Source organism: Lissotriton helveticus, chromosome 12, assembly GCF_964261635.1.
Source record: "Lissotriton helveticus chromosome 12, aLisHel1.1, whole genome shotgun sequence".
Lineage (NCBI taxonomy): Eukaryota > Metazoa > Chordata > Amphibia > Caudata > Salamandridae > Lissotriton > Lissotriton helveticus.
Genome location: NC_136073.1, coordinates 646,577,278 through 646,598,818, shown reverse-complemented (window position 1 = coordinate 646,598,818; position 21,541 = coordinate 646,577,278). Strand labels below are relative to the sequence as shown.

Sequence of the window (21,541 nt, the reverse complement as noted above, 5' to 3'; positions counted from 1 at the left end):
AGAATAAAGATTTCACCAGCGGAATCCCTGACCTATTTTAAAATCACAGCACCTACATCTACACTTTACTAGGTCCCTCACCCCCACGGCACCCTTACGGCGAGGAACGAAAGATCTCCGAAAAAGAGCCCCTTTAAGGGTGCCCGTTGGGCATTGCAGCGCCGGCCCAACGAGGAGCATGCTCATATGATGAAGCATGACACCTAGCTTGCTGGGTGTGTGAGAGCACTAGTTCCAAAAGGAGGAATTCTCCTTTCCCCTACTTTTCTTTTTCTTGACCCCGGTTTCTTCTTCTTCCCCCCTCTACACGCTTCTAAATGGCCGGACAACTCAGTCGTGGATGATTCTGGTGAATACTACGTCACCAAGGAACTGTGTACACTTCTTTGTCATAACAGACTCCTATGCAGAGCACTATCCATCAAGAGATGGTTAGAGTCTGCACGCACCTTTCCTTCTTTGCCACAACATACCCAACGAACAGTTGACCATCCACCCGGTACTCTTGGTTACAAACAAGGTAGAACAACGCTCTTTTTGCGTCCAGGAGATGGAGCCTCTCCTCGTCTTTAGAAGGGTGAGGTGGAACAAAGAAGGCAGGCAATGTGATATTTTGTCCTACGTGAAAAGGTTTCATAACCTTCGGAAGAAAAAAGGCATGGGTCCTCAGAACTAGTTTGTCTGGATAGAAAGTTGTGTAAGAAGTGCTTGCAGTTCGCTGACTCTCCTGGTCGACGATTTGGCCACCAGAAAAGCAGTTTTGGTGATAAGAAATTGAATTGGGAAGTTGTGCAGGCACTCGATTGGTGTGCACATGATAAATGTTAAGACCAGATTGAGTTCCCAAGCGAGCATGATGAATGGTCTTGGAGGAAAAGTTTTGCAAACGCAAACAAAGACATACGAGTTCTGCCCGCCATGAGAGGTTCACTAAAACAACAAGCATTGGCATAGCCATTAGGTCTCGCCTTTGGGACCTTGTACGTAACTTCACGTTTACATTTACTTCATATTTAGGATGCAGTAAATGTAAACTTGAAGTCTTACATTTCAGTTTTTTATTTTTACTTATTCATTATTTTGTCCTTTTTAAACTTGTTGACCCTGAACGGACATTGGTTGCACATCATTAGCACCAGTTTAACACCCAAATATAGCAATAAAAAGCAAACAGGTGACCAGTACAGCTTTGCTACAGCTCTTCAATCCCTGGGGGTACAGTACCCAGGGTAATAGGGGAGAGGGGTTGGCCTAACGGCTAAGGCGCTCGACCTCGGACCTGGGGATCTGGGTTCGAGTCTCGGTAACGACGCCAAAAACCTCCTGTGATTCTGGGCAAATCACTTAATCTCCCCGTGCCTAAAAAAAAATAAAAGTGTGTCCTCATGTAACGTAACTGGTGCTATGTAAAGCGCTCTGATACCGGATTCGGTTCGGGTCTAGTTCGCGCTATATAAAACTCTGCAAAAAAAAAAGTGTGATGCATGGCTAAACACTTATAAGATCCACAAGGCGAGATATATTAGCTATGCCAATGCTTGTTTTGGTCGCTGTCAATTAAGATTTGTGCCAGGTACATTCCCTGTGTGACGTCAGACGATATCCTAGAAATCGATGTGCGTGGTGGCCATCTTCGGATTCTTTTTTCTGTTTTTATGTTGTTTAATCCTTGTGATGGTCCTTATTTAGAGTTACTAATGTTGTCATTTGCTTCCCCACCTGTTTGTGTTCCTTCTAGAGGAAGGCTGGGTGGGTCGCATGTGAATCCAGAAAACTCTTCAAGCTACAAAACTCTTCCTACTGGTAAGTAACCATTTAGTTTTGCAGCATGAATCCTTTTCTGGATTCACATGCTGTGCATCAGATTATGCAGCAGTTTCTCCCGTGTTTGAGAGACTGTGGTGAAAAGAAGACTTAGCAAACAGGTGTTGAAGCATCCTTTGTCCAATTTGAGCTTCCTTATTCATCTGTATATCCACACAATAATGCTTTGTAAAGGTGTGTGGTGATGCCCATGTTGCTGCCGTGCAGATGGCATCGATGGGTACATTTGCCATGAAAGCTAGTGTTGCTCCTTTCTTCCTAGTGGAGTGAGCCTGTTGGTTGTATTGTTAGTTCTTTTTTGGCATTGGTATAGCTTAGTTGTATAGCTTGTACTATCCATCTTGCAATAGTTGCTTTAGTGACAGCTGATCCTGTGTTGGTATTCGAGTAAGCAACAAACAACTGTTTTGTTTTCCTTACTTGTTCTGTTTTTTGCAGATAGTATAGTAGAGCTCTCCTTACATCCAGGGAGCGGAAGCTTTTTTATGCTTTAGTTTTTTGGTTCTTTGACGAAAACTGGCAAGATGATGTTTTGATTCAAGTGATACATAGTTACCACCTTTGGTAAATACTGTGGGTTAGTTTTTAAGATTACCTCATCCTTGTGGATTTGTAAATAGGGTTCTTGTATAGTTAATGCTTGTAGTTCTCTCTGTAGTGATGTTATCGCAATGAGAAAAGCTGTTTTGAGAGTATTATGTTTGATGTCCGCTGTATTCATGAGTTCAAACGGTTTTGCCATTAGTTGAGACAGCACTGTATTTAAACTCCATGTTGGTACAGGAGCTGTTCTTGGTGGAGCCATTCTTTTTGCTCCTTCTAAAAATCTTTTGATGAGTGGTCTAGTAAAAAAGTGTTTGCATGTATTTCCTCTTGTGTAAGCCACTATGGCAGCTAGGTGCACCTTCAGGCTGAAAAAATTGATGTTGCTGTCTAAAAGGTAGGTAACATATGTGACTACTGTTTCCTGTGTATTTAATGAATCAGTATTGTTGTTAGCGGTGCCCGATGTGGTATATCGTTTCCATTTTGCTGTATAGCATTTCCTTGTTGACTGTTTTCTTGCCTCTTTTAGAATTTCCATGGTTCTGGACGGCAGTTTCAGGTGTCCAAATTCTTTATATTCAGGCGCCAGGCCGCTAGTTGCAAAGTCGCTGGTTCTGGGTGAAAGATTTGGCCATGTTGCATTGTCAGCAGGTCTTTGTCTGCCTTGATCCTGATCATTTCTCCTTTGGAGAGTTCTATGAGTTGAGTACCATGTTTGCCTTGGCCAACGAGGGGCAACGAGAATCATGTTTGTTCCTGGTTCGCTTGCTTTTTGTAGTACTCTTTGCATCAGGGGTACTGGTGGAAAGGCGTAGACAAATGTCTGAGACCAATTGAGTGAAAGTGCATTTCCCTTTGACAGGTGGTGTGGAAACCTGGATGCAAAGTTCCGGCATTTCGTGTTCTGCATTGTTGCAAAGAGATCCAACACTGGCGTTCCCCAGATGTTGAATAGGTATTGTACTTTTTGCTTTAGCTCCCATTCGTGTGAGCAGCTGTTTTGTCTGCTTAGCAGGTCTGCTGTGACGTTGTCTACCCCTGGTAGATGTACTGTTTGCAGATTGATTTGCTGTGGTATTGCCCATTGCCAGATTTCTTGCGCAGGTTAGCTCAGGGGAAAGGACTTCGTTCCACCCTGTTTGTTCAGGTAAAACATAGTAGTTGTGTTGTCGGTTTGTATTAGGATGGTCTTCCCCCTGAACCTGTTTCTGGAATGCTTTGAGTGCCAGTAGAACTGTTTTCATTTCTAAGAAATTGATGTGTTTCGTAGTCTTCTTCCCTCCATTGACTGTGAACTTGTAGCTGGTTCAGATGTGCTCCCCAACCGTTGAAGGATGCATCCGTGGTAATTGTCACAGATGGCGCTGTGTTCCTGAAAGGTCTCCCTTGTGCTATGTTATTGGTTGCCCACCATTGTGTCTCTGCTTGTACCTTTTGTGTAACAACCACTAGATCTTCCAAACTCATTGTGGCTTGTGACCAGCTGTTGGTGAGCCATTCTTGGAATGGTCGCATGTGTAGGCGAGCGTGAGGGATGAGTGAGATGCATGATGCCATCATGCCCATAAGTTTCATTGCCTTCCTCACTCTCAGAGACTGTCCCTTCTGGTAGAGGGCTGTTTCTTTGTAGATAGCTTGTATCCTGCTCTGTGTAGGAAAAGTATTGGCGTCCTTTGTATTCAGGTTTGCCCCCAGGAAGGTCTTTTCTGGGTTTGTTGATGATTTTTTTGTGGTTCATTGAGAAACCTAGACCTTGTAGTGTTTGAATTTGATTCTGAACATGATTGTGGCATATTTGTCTTGTGTGTCCCCATATTAGCCAATTGTCCAGGTAGGGGTATGCGTGGATCTTTTCTCTTCTTAGGTATGCGGCCACTGCGGCCAAACACTTTGTGAACACCCATGGAGCTGATTTTATTCCAAACAAGAGTATCTTGAATAGGTAATGTGTTCCATTGTGTAGGAATCTTTGGTACTTTCTGTGTTTTTGTTCATTGGAATATGTAAATAGAAGTCCTTGAGGTCTATTGTTGCTAGAAAATATCCTTGTGGGATTATTTCTTGAAGGGTACACATTTTGACGTGTTGTGTCAGTACGAACTTGTTTATGAATCTTAAGTCCAAAATTGGCCTTAGGGTTAGGTCTTGTTTTGGTACAAGGAAGTATGGGGAGTAGTTTCCTGTGAACCATTCCTGTTTTGGTACTGTTTCTATTGCCTGTTTTAGATACAGGTCTTTGATCTCTGCGTTTAGCAGTTTTTATTCTGATTTTGATCATTTTCTTGTCCTTGGTGGATTTGCAGGTGGGGTCTTTGTTAGCTCTATGCAACATCCGTGTTGTACCACATTTAATATCCATTTGTCCATTGTGATCCCTTCCCACTGTTTGTGGAAAAAGGATATTCTTCCCCCCACTGGTGTTCTGTGTGGGTCCTTTTTTGTGTGAAAGGGAGTTAGAGGTATTACCTCTCCCTCTAGAGGCTTAGGCTCTTCCTCTGCCATTACCTCGTCCTCAAAAGGGCTGCTTCTGTTGGTGCCAGCCCTGGTAACTAGATGGTCGACCCATTTTTTGATTTGTGTTTTGCCCCTAAGACTGTTGCGGCATCTGCTGGTTTTGGCCGAAGTTGCCTCTTCCTGTGGTTTTCCTATTGGAGAAACATCCTCTTTTGAAAGATCCTCTTTGTTGCAGGGCCCCCATTGTCCTTGCTGTTTCATTATCCTTTTTAATCTGTTGAAGGGATTCATCTACTTCTTTGCCAAATAAATCTTGTCCGTTAAGGGGCCTGTTGATAACTGATGTCTGAACTTCTTGTTTGAATTCAGAAATCCTAAGCCTGGCAGGTCTTAGGAGTATGGTTCCCTTGCAAATTTGCCTGCTTGCGGTATCTGCTGGATCTAGTCCAGATTTTAGGCAGATATTAGCTACATTGTTTCCCTCTTGGACAACCGCTCTTGCTCTTTTCTTGTCCTCCTCTGGAAGTTTGTTTATAAACTGCTCCATTTCATCCCTCTGTAGGTTGCCATATCTGTTCAGCAGGGCATTTGAGTTGGCAATGCGCCACTGCGTTGCTGCTTCTTTCTCCATCCTTCTGCCCACCAAGTCCATCCTTTTGCTCTCCTTTTCTGGTGGAGGTACTGTGTTGGAGACTGTTGGCTCTCCTTCTGGCTGTTATTACAATGATAGAATCAGGTGAAACATTTCCCTGTATATATTTAGGGTTTTTGAAAAGGGCTTATATTTTTTCTCCACTCTAGGAGTTACCCCTCTGTTAGAAGCGGTTTCTTTGAAGACAGCCTTGCCTTAGTCCACAATACTTGGCAGCATGGGTAGATATTGTGTTCCCTTTGTTGCAGGGTTTCCAACAGGAAACATGTATCCCCCTTTTCTTTCTCTAGGGGCACCCCAAACTGGTTTGCAGCCCTTTTAATGATTTCATTGTAGGAAGCTATGTCATCTGGGGGAGATGCTTTCGAGGGATAGTTGCAGATTTCCTCCACCGGACTCTCGGTGTCGAGATAGTTTCCCTTGTCCTCGCAGTTTTCTTTGTTTTCCTCCTCTACCGGTACGTTTCCGTATTCCTCAGGATCTTCGCCTCGAGGTTCCGGCATTGGTGGGGATTGGAGGATAGCATCTTCCTCTTCTTCGACGTCTTCAGCCTCTTCGGTGTCGACAGTTTCCGGTTCGACTTCCGGTGCTTTAGGGATTAGATACTCCTTTAATTATTCATCGAATTCCTTTTTTCTTTGCAATAGCGCAGCCATTTCTTCCTCGAGTCTTCTTGTTTTCTTTTCGACTTTGAGGACTCTTTCGGCATTGGGGTCTTCCTTTTCTTTTCAGCGTGGGCGTTAGTTTTCGGCACCAAGGCCTTTTTTGCCGGTTCGTTGTCATTGACCCTTGGCTTTGGAGTCTTGTGTGATCTTCCCTCTTTGGCAAACCTTCGGTGGGTGCCGAGGGTTTCTTTAGATCGGGGCTAACATTCTATCGCCTTTTTGTTCGGCGTCGGGCTGCCTTAGCTATTTTCCGTTCGTAGCCCTTCGGTTCCAATGGAAATTTAAGTCTTACCTTCTCCGTCGTCTTCTTCGACTCACTTTTCGGCGCGGCTTTTTTCGGCGTCCTTCTCTAGAACTTCGACGTCTGATCCTTCATGTGTTGATTCTGCAGGAGCTGCATGCTCCTCTTCGTCGCTCGAGAAACCCATCTCCCTCATGGATGGTATCTTCGTTGGCTGCGACATCGTGGTGTAGTGGGCCTGTCTCTGATTTTGGCGCGTCCTGAGAGTCTTTGGCAGGAATAATGCACAGGCCTCAAAGTCTTTGTCTTGGTGATTCTTGGGTAGGCAGAGGTTGCACACTGTGTGTGGATCATGCTGTGCGCCTTTGTGATGGCACTGTAGGCAGAATTTAAAAGTGGTCATCTCCATGGCCCCTACTTCGCCATTTGTGGCCCGGAGTGGTCCTCTGGTGTTGAAAAAGGGCCGCTCTGCTTATGTCTACAACTCTGCGTCGTTGATCGATCTCTTCTCGTTGATCCTTTCGGTGACGATCTTCTTTTCTTCATGTTTTTGCAGGAAAATGCAAACTTTCTTCGGAGCTTCCTGTCTTGCTTCCAGACCCAACTGTGGAAAAAAGAATATGAAGATGGCCACCACACACGTCGTTCTCCAGGATACCGTCTGACGTCTCACAGGCGACGTACCTGGCACCAAATGGTGGTCAACAGTGACCAAAACAAGAAAAGAAAAGAAAAAAAGACAATTCCGGGCCCAACCACTAGATGGCGGAATAATGCACAGCATGTGAATCCAGAAAAGGATTTACGCTGCAAAACCACAGTTGTAGAATATTCTTCGGGCTTCCACACTGCATTTCGCCAGGGTTGTCAGTGGACAAGTAAGCAAGCCTCTTTCTTCTTAACCCATCAATGACTTTGTGGAAATACGAGTGGAGGCACACACATCCTCTTACACAGGAGAGCTAGATACTGAATATATTAATGCTCTTGAATATGACATGGGACATAGCAAGTTTCTTTCAGAGTGGTCTGCACCAATTAAAGGATTGCAAATTCCATGCCTAAAGTGAGCTTAAGTGGCAAATTCTGACCAGCAAAAAAGATGTGAATGGTATTCTTTAAGTGGGAATGCTTTTGTTCCTAAATATTTGATCTGAAAATTAAAGAGTAAAGTTATACAAGTTAGAAATATTTCTCAGAGTCTGGTGGAATGGCTTGAGAAGCAGGATAAAGACAATAAGGCAGAACAATGATTTGAGGAGCAGTCTCTAAGGCTAGTAACACAAAAGATTTGAGGCAACTTTACCCAGTGTTGCCACAGGGACATATAAAAGGTCCCTCTATGTGTGCAACAGGAATATCTCTTTGGAGAAGTCATAATTTACAGGCGTTTGGACATAAGTTTGAATTCTAATTCCAAGTTCAGGGGGTACAGCATGAGCAAAGTATTGGCAAGCTGAAGGTGTCCCCTTTTAAAATACCGCCTTGATAAGTCTGCTCATGTGGGGAAATCCTTTGTAGTATCAATAAAGTCAGAGACACCTGATACTTGTGGAGTAAAGCTGAACTGGCTCAGCCAACCCAATTTGAAAAGTATTCATGTGTTTGGCCAAGCTTATAACTGTTAATGAGGATCCTACTCTTCTTCCTTTGCTTCTCGAGAATATCTTACTTTGGGACTTATCTCAGGAACATTCTGAATATGTTTTATGTGGTGAAGGGCTTAGCCTTGATAATCGAGAAATCAATTAGTAACAATGGACGATGTTCTGTACACATTTCTCAAGATAATATACAGGAAAAGAACTTCGATGTACCATGTCAATTTAAGGAAATAAAATACGTTCTTTCCACTACCTCTACTCTCTGCTTCGAAGGTCAGGAGAGCTAAAACCGACATCTGGACACAGCTACTCTCTGGCACAAAATAAAGATGGTTGATAGTCACTCATGGCTGTGGAGCCTTTGCTGTTCCAGATAGTACACGCAAAACTGGAAACACTTATCTTGCAAATGTATGGTATTTTCAAAACAATATCCATAGTCTCTCGGGGAACCTCTTCAATGGTGTGTCATTGGTGGACATTTGTAAGGAAACAATTGCAGATTGAATGAAAGCTAATTACAAGTCAGAGGAAAAACCTCTAAAACCAGAAGTCCTTGAAGCCAGGATTCTGTTGCACAGCCTGCTGTGCAACCTAGCTCCAAAGAACACAACACCATAAAATAGTTGCTTGCAAACAAAAACAAGAAAAGTACATCCTTGGCTCTAGGAAAAGGGCATTACAGGTGCTGGTCATAATCAATCGGTCAGAAAGACGTACTTTGAGGTACAGTCCATGGTGGAAGTGACAACACAGATGAGGGATGTAACAGATACATTATCTGTGCATTGTATGCAATCACACTGTCTAAAATGGTTGATTGCATAGAACAATATTTAAACCAGACAAAGTGATAGTAGTATCCTGTCCCCATTACAAACATCTGAATGCTGGCTTATAGCAATCTACGACAATGGGATTGATTGATAAAGAGTATTTTGTCCTCTTGGAAATTAAAGAAAAACTGATTTAAAGAAGAGTATACTAAGGGCTAGGAATTGACATATTAGTGCCTTGTTTGCATACATATAAGACCAAGAGCACCCCTTTCTTGAAGCAAGGGTGGTAAGAAGGATGAGCAATGATTACCCACAAAGATTCCTTACTAAGGATGCCCCAATCACTGTCTGTGTATCATACTCACCGTCCTCTTCTGGGTGACCAGAATTTGACATCTGCTCAGGATCCTGACTGTGGAGAGCCTTTTCCTGCTCTGGAAGCAGTGAAATTCCATCCATGAGCTCATCCACTGGATCCAGCATTTCATTTGCACACAGCTGCAGAGGGAAACAGAAATATAGTTGTCAGAGCAGAGCGCAGACTCCCAGGAATACGCTCTATACTTAAAACTGAAGAATTAAGGCTCTTTGTAGTTCGGATTCTAACCCAAAATCAATTTTACACACCGACCTTGGACCTAGGCCATGCTAACGGTCTTTTGTAATGGAGAAAAGACGGCACTCAGCTTAGTCATCCTATCACTTGGTTTCCTTGCAACCTGTGTGGTATGAAGAGCCCTTGATAACAGAAAACAATCACAAACTATTAACATACCCTCTGCAACTGGGGATCCACACGCCAAATACGCAATGTCTGATCTCGGGACCATGTAACAAGCTGACTGTCTTTGGATCCTATAAAAACATAACAGAACAGTCATCAATAATTAGTAATTGATCATTTTAAATTATAATATAATTAATGTCGTTTTCAACTTCATACACACTGGTGGGTGCCGTGAGCTGCAAAAACAAATTACCCATTCAGCCACAGGTAAGCATATGTCTATCACAGTAGAATTAGTGTGCCACAGTGTAAAACCATGATTAAACTGTACAAAGAAAAAGCCCTTTATTTGAGCTCAAAGGTTTTGGCACACATGATTTCACCCACAGATTTGTAGGATCAGTGGTGAGGTTTATGTTTTCTCAAAAGTTACTACAAGTACCAGTGTCGCACTCTAAATGTTTACTAGACACCACAACTCCCATTAGCCTTGGTGGAATTTCATCATATATACCTTAACATCCAACCGTCTCTCCAGATCTCGGAGAATATGCAGAGCCTCAGTGGATGGCCTTTGTCTTTGCTGTTAGTGAGCAGCTAATTTCTTTTCTTTGTGATCTATATTAAAACTGTATGACCTCTAGTTGTCCTATTTAATGTTTCAGGCTAATTTTTACAAACATTTGCATACTGAGAAATGGTATGAGCTCTAGGGTCAGGACAAAGTGTCTAGTGAGGTCCATTAAGCAGAATCACTCAGGGAAATTGAGCTAATAGCATGGAGCTGCAGGATCTGTGCGCACCGGATAGATAACTGTCAAGCTGTGGTGGAGCTATGGTTTAGTTCACACTTGGTCCCACTACCAGTGACTTTTTCCTTACTTGTAGGGTAATTCCAACCTTCGACATAGTTGCCCACCTTGTATGTAGTAGCAAAGGCAAGTAAAGACCACATCACTGTCTTCCTGCAATATCTGGCCAATTCCAACAGCTTGGAGGTACCTGACTTTCTAGAGCAATGACCAAGGAACACTAGCACTGTTTGAATTAACCTTACTTCACAAACCCAAATCTTACTCCGTCCAGAAGGCTGCAGGAGAGCCTTAGGGTAGATGTGAAGTCCCACCTCCAGCTAAGAGATATAACCTCTCTGAACTGGCAGGACAGACAATTTCACTGTTACAAAGTCAGAAGAGAGGTAAGAGCTACACAGGCACTCACTTAACAAGGGGGTGATTGAGTCTGTTAGCTACCAAGCCTCTGAGATAATGCAGTGCTGTTAGGTTAGAATGTGGTTGTCATGTGCGAGCAGCAAGTGACAGATCTGTCTCATGTCTTTTCAACACTGCAAGGGAAACACACTATGAACACTGGTACAACTATTTTATTCTTCAAGGGCGCATATTCCCAAAACATGTAGATCGGCATCAATAGACTTCTAAATGTTTGCCACAACGAGGTGCTAGGCCTTCCTAGCTGTGCCACAGGATTCAGGCTATACCTCACTGACTAGCTTCAGCATGCAAAAATAAATACCAAACAGCAAATACAGCTAAGAGGTGTGGCCCAGCCCAGCCTCAGATCATCGCAGATGGGCCCCCTCTTGGCCTGGTGTTTGCCTGGGCACGTCCTGCGCCGCGGGAGCCCTCAATCAATATATGCGGCCTGCCCAATTTGCCCTGCCTCCAAACTTCTGGTGCAATGTGGAAAATGTTGTCCAGGTCCCCAGCAAGTAGGAGAGTGGCAGAATCTGGTCACAGTGGTACCTGTTAAGCACCAGTGTGAGCCTGGGGCTCATCACCTCCTCAGGAGAACTAGCAATGTGCAGCCATTACTGCTCGGTGCCGATCCCTGCCTCTGAACTTTCACCCCATCACACCTTTTGAGTATTTAAGGTGCTAGACCCAACAGGCCCAAAGTATAAACAGGTTTGCAAGAATGGTGGGGAGGAAAATGAATACAGAAATTGTAACATGATGCCTAATGTGAGCAATGTTCTTATTGGGAAACAATAACTACACTCTCATACAAAAGATTTCTCTTGGTCATAGTGGAACTAAGCCATTTCGAATTAGTGAGATGAGAAGGAAAGACCATGGATGGTTCTTTCAAAATCCTTCACTAAAGAAATGGTTGTAGGAAAGTGCCCCTTTTTGACATGGTCACCCCAACTTTTTGCCTGATAGCCGACTGAAGTGCACTGGTTTCCTGCTATACAGGTTCCCAGTGCCAGATCTCTTTCTCTAAAAACGGTAGGATTGTTCCCGAAATTGACAATACCTTTAGCATCCCCTGTAAGTCCTGAGTAAATGGTACCCCTGGTATATACGAAAGGGAGGCTAAAAAAGGTCCCTAAGGGCTGCAGCATGTATTATGCCACCCTAAGGGACCCCTCAGCACCATCATGCAAACTGCCATGGTGGAGAGAAGGATAATGTTACATACCCAGTAAGCACCTGTTCTTGGAATATAGAGCTGTAGATTCACAAGCTTTGCATACTCCTGCCATCTAGTATGGGTCTGGATTTTTGCAAGTTGTTTATCTTCGAAGTAGTCTTTCCTAGTCACGAGGTAAGGTGACTCCTTTTGGTGATAGTGCACATGGGCATCGACTCAACTGTTAGAATGTTTTCCCGCAGAGGGTGAGAATGGAGTTAGTAAGAAAAGAATAGAGATGTCCATGCACAAGTATATAGAATAAGAGAGAGAACTGCAACAGGTACAGGTTCCCGGGGAGCGGGTGGGCGCATGTGAATCTACAGCTCTACATGCAAAGAACAGATGCTTACTTGGTAAGTAACATTAGCCGTTCGATGCATGTGAGCTGTCGATAACATGCTTTGCATAGATTATACCAAAAAACACAGTTGATGGACAGAATGTAGAACAATGTCATACATTCACCCCAGTACAAGGATCTGGTCCTAAATCCATCGTTTTTTTGCGCTCCACACCACCCTGGGTTAGACACTGGCTATATGCAAATCAGCTCTGACCCTGTGCCTCATGGGAACAGTCCAGTCCGAACTACCAAGCCATGTCTTTCCCAGACCGGAATCAAGCATCCAAGGACCGGTTTCTGGCTATCAGCCTTCATCAGCCTGGATAGCTTGACTCCAGTGGTGTGGAGAGCCTGGGACTCACGTCTGAGCATACCCAGCCCACTCGGGGTGATCATTGCAAAAAACACAGTTGATGGACAGAATGTAGAACAATGTCATACATTCACCCCAGTACAAGGATCTGGGCCTAAATCCATCGTTTTTTTGCACTCCACACCACCCTGGGTTAGACACTGGCTATATGCAAATCAGCTCTGACCCTGTGCCTCATGGGAACAGTCCAGTCCGAACTACCAAGCCATGTCTTTCCCAGACCGGAATCAAGTATCCAAGGACCGGTTTCTGGCTATCAGCCTTCATCAGCCTGGATAGCTTGACTCCAGTGGTGTGGAGAGCCTGGGACTCACATCTGAGCATACCCAGCCCACTCGGGGTGATAATTGCAAAAAACACAGTTGATGGACAGAATGTAGAACAATGTCATACACTCACCCCAGTACAAGGATCTGGGCCTAAATCCATCGTTTTTTTGCACTCCACACCACCCTGGGTTAGACACTGGCTATATGCAAATCAGCTCTGACCCTGTGCCTCATGGGAACAGTCCAGTCCGAACTACCAAGCCATGTATTTCCCAGACCGGAATCAAGCATCCAAGGACCGGTTTCTGGCTATCAGCCTTCATCAGCCTGGATAGCTTGACTCCAGTGGTGTGGAGAGCCTGGGACTCACGTCCGAGCATACCCAGCCAACTCGGGGTGATAATTGCAAAAAACACAGTTGATGGACAGAATGTAGAACAATGTCATACATTCACCCCAGTACAAGGATCTGGGCCTAAATCCATCGTTTTTTTGCACTCCACACCACCCTGGGTTAGACACTGGCTATATGCAAATCGGCTCTGACCCTGTGCCTCATGGGAACAGTCCAGTCAGATTCCCGGGGAGCGGTTGGGCGCATGTAAATCTACAGCTCTACATGCAAAGAACAGATGCTTACTTGGTAAGTAACATTAGCCGTTCGATGCATGTGAGCTGTCGATAACATGCTTTGCATAGATTATACCAAAAAACACAGTTGATGGACAGAATGTAGAACAATGTCATACATTCACCCCAGTACAAGGATCTGGTCCTAAATCCATCGTTTTTTTGCGCTCCACACCACCCTGGGTTAGACACTGGCTATATGCAAATCAGCTCTGACCCTGTGCCTCATGGGAACAGTCCAGTCCGAACTACCAAGCCATGTCTTTCCCAGACCGGAATCAAGCATCCAAGGACCGGTTTCTGGCTATCAGCCTTCATCAGCCTGGATAGCTTGACTCCAGTGGTGTGGAGAGCCTGGGACTCACGTCTGAGCATACCCAGCCCACTCGGGGTGATCATTGCAAAAAACACAGTTGATGGACAGAATGTAGAACAATGTCATACATTCACCCCAGTACAAGGATCTGGGCCTAAATCCATCGTTTTTTTGCACTCTACACCACCCTGGGTTAGACACTGGCTATATGCAAATCAGCTCTGACCCTGTGCCTCATGGGAACAGTCCAGTCCGAACTACCAAGCCATGTCTTTCCCAGACCGGAATCAAGCATCCAAGGACCGGTTTCTGGCTATCAGCCTTCATCAGCCTGGATAGCTTGACTCCAGTGGTGTGGAGAGCCTGGGACTCACGTCTGAGCATACCCAGCCAACTCGGGGTGATAATTGCAAAAAACACAGTTGATGGACAGAATGTAGAACAATGTCATACATTCACCCCAGTACAAGGATCTGGGCCTAAATCCATCGTTTTTTTGCACTCCACACCACCCTGGGTTAGACACTGGCTATATGCAAATCGGCTCTGACCCTGTGCCTCATGGGAACAGTCCAGTCCGAACTACCAAGCCATGTCTTTCCCAGACCGGAATCAAGCATCCAAGGACCGGTTTCTGGCTATCAGCCAGAAACCGGCTGCAATTGCATAGATTATACAGCAGTATAGATTATACAGCAGTATTCTCCCACAGCGGTGGCTAAACTGTAGCTGTTGGAGTTGTCTGAAAGAATTTTTTAAGTACTGCCTGGCCCACATTAGCTTGTTGTCTTGCTAACATATCTACCAAATAGAGCCTGGTGAATGTAGACCATGTGACAGCTTTACAAATGTCAACTATGGGCATGTTTCCTAAGAAAGCCACAGTAGCCCCTATTTTACGAGTGGAATGCGCTCTAGGGGGCATTGTTAAAGTTCTCTTTAGTTTTACATAACAAATGTGAATGCATTTAACAATCCATCTGGCAATACCTGACTTGGATACGGGATTGCCTTTGTGTGGTGGAGCAAAAGCAACGGAAAGTTGTTAAGTTTTACGAAACGATTTTGTTCTTTTAATATAATATAAAAGGGCTCTTCGAACATCTAAGGTGTGTAGAGCTTGTTCTGCCACTGAATCAGGTTGAGGAAAGAATACAGGTAACTCAACCGATTGATGTGAAAGCAGGAACTACCTTGGGTAGAAATTTGGGGTTAGTACAAAGTACCACTTTGTCTCTGAGAAGTTGGAAAAAAGGTTCTTCTATGGTTAGTGCATGTAGTTCACCCACTCTCCTCAGTGAAGTGATTGCAATGAGGAAAGCGATTTTCCAGAAGAGAAATTGTAGTTCACTTTTATGCATGGGTTCAAAAGGGGGGCCCCTTAGTCGTGCGAGGACTATGTTAAGATTCCACACTGGGGCAGATGGAAGTCTAGATGGGATAACTCTTAAGTCCTTCCATGAAAGCTTTGATTACTGGCACTCTAAAAAGAGATACGTGTTGCCTATTTTATAAATAAGCTGCTATAGCAGCGAGATGTAGTCGGATAGAAGTGTAAGCTAACACCCAATGCTGCAAGTGTAACAAATAACACATTTTGTATTGAAGCATCAAGAGGATTGATATTATTGCAATAGATAACAAAACGTTTCCATTTTGTTTGTGGTAGGCCTTCTGGCCTCTCTAATGATGTTCATACAGTCTGGTGGGAGACTTAGATAGACAAACTCTACGATTTCAGAAGCCAGAATACAAGATTCAGTTGTTTGGGATCTGGATGTCTGATTTCTCCATGGCTCTGACGGAGGAGACTGGATGTGAGGTATAGTTTTTTATGTGGAACTAGTGACAGCTACAAAAGGGTTGTTAACCAAGGTTGACGGGCCAATGTGGGAGCTACTAGGATCAGTGTGAGGGATGTTTGCCTGAGCTTCCGAACCACTAATGGAATGAGTGGGAGAGGCAGAAAAGCGTAGGCAAATATCCCTGACCAGTTCATGTATCGTGCATTGCCTTTGGAGAGCGGGTGTGGGTACCTGGAGGCGAAGTTTGGGCATTTTGGTCTGTGGCAAAAAGATCTATTTGAGGGACTCCCCAACTTTGAAAGTATGGGACAAGAACTTGAGGGTGAAGTTCCCATTCGTGGATTTGCTATCTCGGTCTGCTGAGAAGATCGGCAGTCTGATTGCACAATTCTGGGAGGTGTTCTGCTAGGAGATAGATTTTGTGGTGAATGGCCCACTTCCACATTTTTTGAGGGCAGTGCGACAGTTAAAGAGATTGTATCCCCCCCTGTTTTTGTATATAATAGATAGTTGTCATGTTGTCGGTACGCACCAGGACAGCTTTGCCGACCAGGTGAGTCTGAAATGCTTTGAGTGATAGAAACACCGCTAGCAGCTTTTGGTGATTTATGTGGACTCCACAGTCTTTGGACTGTGTGATGTTGAAGATGTGCCCCCCAACCACTGAGGGACATATCCGCTGTTAGCATTGTCTGTGGAATTGGGTCTATGATGGGCCGTCCTTTTGATACATTTTGTTGGTTCCACCACTGCAGAGCGAGGAGTATGGCCGCTTACGAACACTAGATTGGTTAAAGGACCCTGTGATTGGTTCCACTGACTTGCTAAGCATTCCTGGAGGGGACGCATGTGAAGCCTGGCATGGGGAACAATCATGATGCAAGAGGCCATCATTGCCAGCAGTTGCATATACACTCAAGCTGGTAGTGAGTGAGTGGGCTGATACAGGAGAACTAGAGCCTGAATATTGCAATGGGGAAGGCTAGAGCCCTTTGAGTATGTAAAGTGGCTCCTGGATAGCCTTGAGTGTTGGAAGGTTGAAGATGCAATTTCAAACACATTGACTGTAAATCCCAGTTGGCGCAGTAACTGCTTTGTACTGTGAATGTGTTAGAGACACTATGGATACATACTGGCTTTGATTAGCCAGTCGTCCAACTACGGGAAGACACGAATGTGTTGTCTTCTTAGGTGAGCAGCAACCACTGCCAGACACTTTGTTAAGACTCTGGAAGCTGTGGTGACTTCGAACGGGAGTACTTTGAACTGGTAATGATGCCCGCTACCACAAACCTGAGAAATTTGTGATGAGCGGGATGTATTTTGCACCTGATGGAATTGTTGGAGAGGAGTTGTCCTTCCCACACTAGGTCTCAGGCTTTGGACTTGTGCTCATCAGGCAGAAACTGGTGCAACTGCTCCATTTCATCCCAATGCACCCTATCGTACCTAGCTAAAAGTGCTTGGGTATTGGAAAAGGGCCAAAAGTTTGCAGCTTGGCAGGCTATTCTTTTTCCCAAGGCGTCTATTAACTTAGACTCTTTGTCTGGGGGTGGAGCAGCCCTGACGTTTACGTGCATTAGACATGACTAGAGAATCTAATGGTAACTGCCCATTTATGTAAGATGGGTCTGATGGTTCAGGTTTATATTTATTGTCTACCCTGGGGATGAGGATGCGTGACCGCACAGGATCACTGAAAATTTCACCTACATGTCTAAGCATACCCTTGAGCATTGGAAGTGTGTGAGAATTTTTTTGTGAACTGCTAAAGGTTTCGAAAAGGAAATCTTCTTCAAGGGATTCCTTATGTAACTTGACCCCATGGTAATTAGCAACTCTGCTTAATAATTCTATGTATCCTTCACTGTTGTCTGGTGGAGAAGGCTTAGTAGGGTACAGATCAGGATAGTTTCCTGTGGGAGAACTAGTGTCAATCTCTCCAGGGGTCTGTAGGTGTTGGGTCATTGTCCCCAGCCCCATCCCTATCCCAATCATCCTGATCATCAGGTGTATATGGTGGTGAGTCAGCAGATGAAATTAGTAATGGTTGAGACTCAGGAGAAGAAGGAGATGGAGGAGAATGGTTAGTGCCCACATTCGTCCTTTTTAAAGGGATGTGGTAAACTTCTTCCATCTCTGGTCTACGTTTTAGTGTCACTTTGGTGGTAATATGTCCAGATTTTGGATGAATGTAGAGTTCTCTCTATTCGGATCCAGTTTCAAGGGTGGAACAGTAATACGAAACGGAGCTCCTTTGCTGGAATCGGCACGTCCGTCAGTTTCGGTGATGGTGTTTTGGATGCCGAGGGTTTCGGATACAAAGACATTTTCTGCGTCAAAGGGGGTTGGGCTGAGCCTGACTTTGACCATGAAGGTTTAGGTTTGGTGGTGTATTTTAAATGACCTCGTTCGGAACCGGAAGGCATTGGGGTGTGTTTTGGTGCCGAGCCGGAGTGCGGGGAATTGGAAACAGGTTCTCAGTGCTGACCATGGCCCTCAGGCGGAGGTTGGCCCAGAGCCTTCTTCTTAGTCTTAGGTGGACTTTGGGGCAAGGGAGGATTAGTACTCATGATACGCTGCCCTTGTGGGATGTCTTCATCTTCATCTGAGCCGTATTCGGAGACAGAGATGGGTTCCTGTTCTTCCTCGGCACCCATGGCGTTTGCAGTGTCTTTTTCCGAAACTTCTCTGAAGAGGTCCGGAATAGAACCAGTGTGTTGGCTCTGCATGTCGCGATGTCGAGCCCGACAATCGCGAAGTGTCTTCTTCGATCGGAAAGCCTTACACGCGTCGCAGTCCTGTTCTTTGTGCTCTGGTGACGAGCACAAATTGCACACTGCGTGTGAGCTGGTGCGTGGGAATCTCTCGTGGCATCGAGGTCAGAATTTAAATGGAGTCCGTTCCATCTACTGCGAGGCGGCCCAACGCGGGTAGGCCCAACGGCCTTCCACTAACTACCCGGTCAAAAGAGGGATTTTTAGAAAATACAATACGCTGAGAATGGAAATACGCGATCGAAAACAATAGTGTCGATGGTGAGTGTATTGCGCAACGAGGGGAACCCAAGAAATGGTGTTGAACCGGAGCGCAGCAATTCACGTCCGATTCCGATGGCGAAAAAATAAAAGATCTAACAATGGTGTCGATGCTCATGCGCACTATAACCAAAAGGAGGAGTCACCTACTTCATGACTGGAAAGACTTCTTCGCAACAAAACAACGTGCAAACATTGGACCCAACACTAGATGGCAGGAGTATGCAAAGAATGTGATCTACAGCTCACATGCCTCGAACAAGTGAAGAGACGACATGGCACACCTCCTGTATGACATGCCTGCATACACTGCATGCTATATAGGTAAGCCGCCCCTAAAGAAGGCCTTACAGCTCCAAGGCAGGTAGGTAGAAAAGTTTATTTAGACTGTTGTCTATAAAACATTCTAAAAACAAATTTAGCAATTAAACTCAATAAAAGAGACCCGTCTTGACTACCCACCACCCCCTCCTCACAACAATTCATCATTAAACTCTGTTTGACAGACTGTAAAAGCTGAGCAATTCCAACTGCCATATCTAAATAACGTATTTCTGATAACAGCTCCACAGCTTTACTCCCATGGACAGTATCATATTTAAAAAATAAGGGTCTTAAAAACGTAATCCGATTTGCGAGGTAGAAGACACAGTTCATAAGTATATGTAGTAAGGAGCATTTTACATTTTAGGGGCAGGGGCAGAGACCATGGTTATCCTGAACCCTGGCCCAATATGTACAGGGTAAATGAATTGGATTACATCCCACCCTGACCCTTAATATTTCATTTCGCAGCCCTGGATCTGGTAACTGTAACAGGTAGGGAAAAACAGTGTCCTGGCCTAAAGTAGTGATTGAAACACTAATAGATGCTTTCTTGCTCAGGTAGAATAGGTCATTAGTTTAAGACACCAAAACTGCAGAATCTTTCAATGCATACTTGCCTGGGAGAGGGAACCAGGATGTAATTGTACCACTGTCTAAATGGAGGTTCTTAAAAACAGTTCATCTAGTTCTTACCTCCTTTTGCCACCTTCACTACCCTTTTCCCAACACAATTTGGAGACTTTAGACACCTCATCACCTTCCGAGAGTGTTTTAAAATATTTTAGGGCCCGAGGGAAGGCCAACAAGTTCTAGGAGACCAGATTGATCTCTCTCCTTATGGCCTAAACCATGGTGCCTTGGGGAACTGATAAAAGCCTTCTGAGAATGGCCCCTTCTAATCAGTCCCATTCATAGGCAGGTTCGAAGGAAAAAACCTCTCCACCATACAAACTCAACAGAGGTATCTTACCTTCATAGGCCCTTAGTAGTGGAGTATGGGAGAGACCCTCAAATCTACTATTAAATCTTGATAGACAGCTGGCCTGCAATAGGGCCTTCTGCTTAATGCCATCCCAATACTTGCCCCAGTTCAGGTTCTTCCTAAAAGTCAAGCCCAGATATTTATATTGGTCGACTTGCTCCACCTCTCGTGTGTCTAAGTACCAGCTAAATTTCTTTACTTTTTTCCCAAAAACCAAAACCGTGGTCTTTTCCAAAGTAATGTGAAGCTGGTTCTACTTGCTAGGGCATTTAGTTTCCTCTGCAAACCAATTGGGGTACAATCCAGTAATACCAAATCGTCTGTTTAAAGCAGACAATCAATATGCTGTTTCCTGACTTTAGGGTAGAAAGATTTGGATTGTGAAATAAAGGTGGGGAGGTCGGCTAAAAATAGACTAAAAAGCTGGGGTGCTAAGACGTACCCCTGCCGAAGGCCATTCTTGATGGAGATTCTTTGAGATAATCAACGCGACTTGTCTAACTCCACCTGGGCCCAATTACCAGAAAGCAAAGATTGAAGTACGCTAAGGAGGTTTGACGGGAGCTCCCAGGCAACAAGTATTCCCCATAGGATGTCCCTAACTACAGAATCAATGGCTACTAGTGTACTGGCTGACTGGTGCGGACCAGCCTGCCACCGCAGACAGGTTTCTGACACCTGGCAGGTGAGATTCCACGCTCTCTGAGGGCAGAAACAAAGCCTGTTCTGGCCGGATGTGTTGTCACCTTCTCCAAGTAGGATTGCTAAGTGATCAGCATATCAAGGCAGGAGGCTTCAAAGGCCTGTGCTGCCTTCGATATGAGACCTAAGGCTTCCCAAGACAGGGGAATGCCACAACCTGGCCTGGGCCTATTTGGTACCAGGACAGGAAGGAAAATTAGCTGGTCAGGAGGCATCTTCCCCCTCAGGCTACTTCCACCCCTAAGGTGGGCTACCCGAGATAAACACAAAACTTAGAATTCCACCATTTTGTTCTTGGAGAAATTAGGCTCACTTGGTCAGAAAAAGCTAAGGAAGCACCCGGCACGAACTGCTGTTATTCCTCCCCTAAACACATACTCTGCACATTTCAAGTTTAAAAAAAATTGTACATGTATTTTAATGTTCTGCTCGCACTTCGCTTTTATTTGCTTTAACTGCATTCCGTTTTTACTTTATTGTTAAAACTTTGGGTACACTGCTTTGGGGTACTTTAATAATAGAAACACCTACCCTACTGCTTGCTTCACGCCGCTTTTTTCCTCCCCGGTTCACCGCAGCAGCTAACTGCTGTTTGAGTGGAAAGAGGCTCCTAGCTGACTGTCTTCCTGACCGGAATACTCACTTCCGGCGTGCCACACCACTCCTGACATATTGGAGGAGATACGCTCTAGTTCTCCCTCCAGCTCATCAGCGTCAGCTACAAAGCAGGCTGATGGCGCTGACGTGCACAGATTGAGAAAGCTAAGGCAGCACTGGGCACGAACTGCTGTTATTCCTCCCCTAAACACATACTCTGCATTTTCA

At 44.8% G+C, this 21,541-nt stretch overlaps 1 protein-coding gene across 1 annotated transcript in view; it reads right to left on the bottom strand.

Annotated features, from left to right (window-relative positions):
- The window catches only part of WDR59 (WD repeat domain 59), an 885,758-nt gene that overhangs the window by 552,256 nt on the left and 311,961 nt on the right, over positions 1-21,541 (bottom strand). Inside the window, exons 11-12 of the mRNA XM_078670030.1 lie at positions 9,541-9,620; positions 9,131-9,263 (exon numbers count right to left, since the gene is read on the bottom strand). Of these exons, the coding sequence (XP_078526156.1) occupies positions 9,131-9,263; positions 9,541-9,620 (213 nt within the window). The remainder of the gene's footprint in view (positions 1-9,130; positions 9,264-9,540; positions 9,621-21,541) is intronic.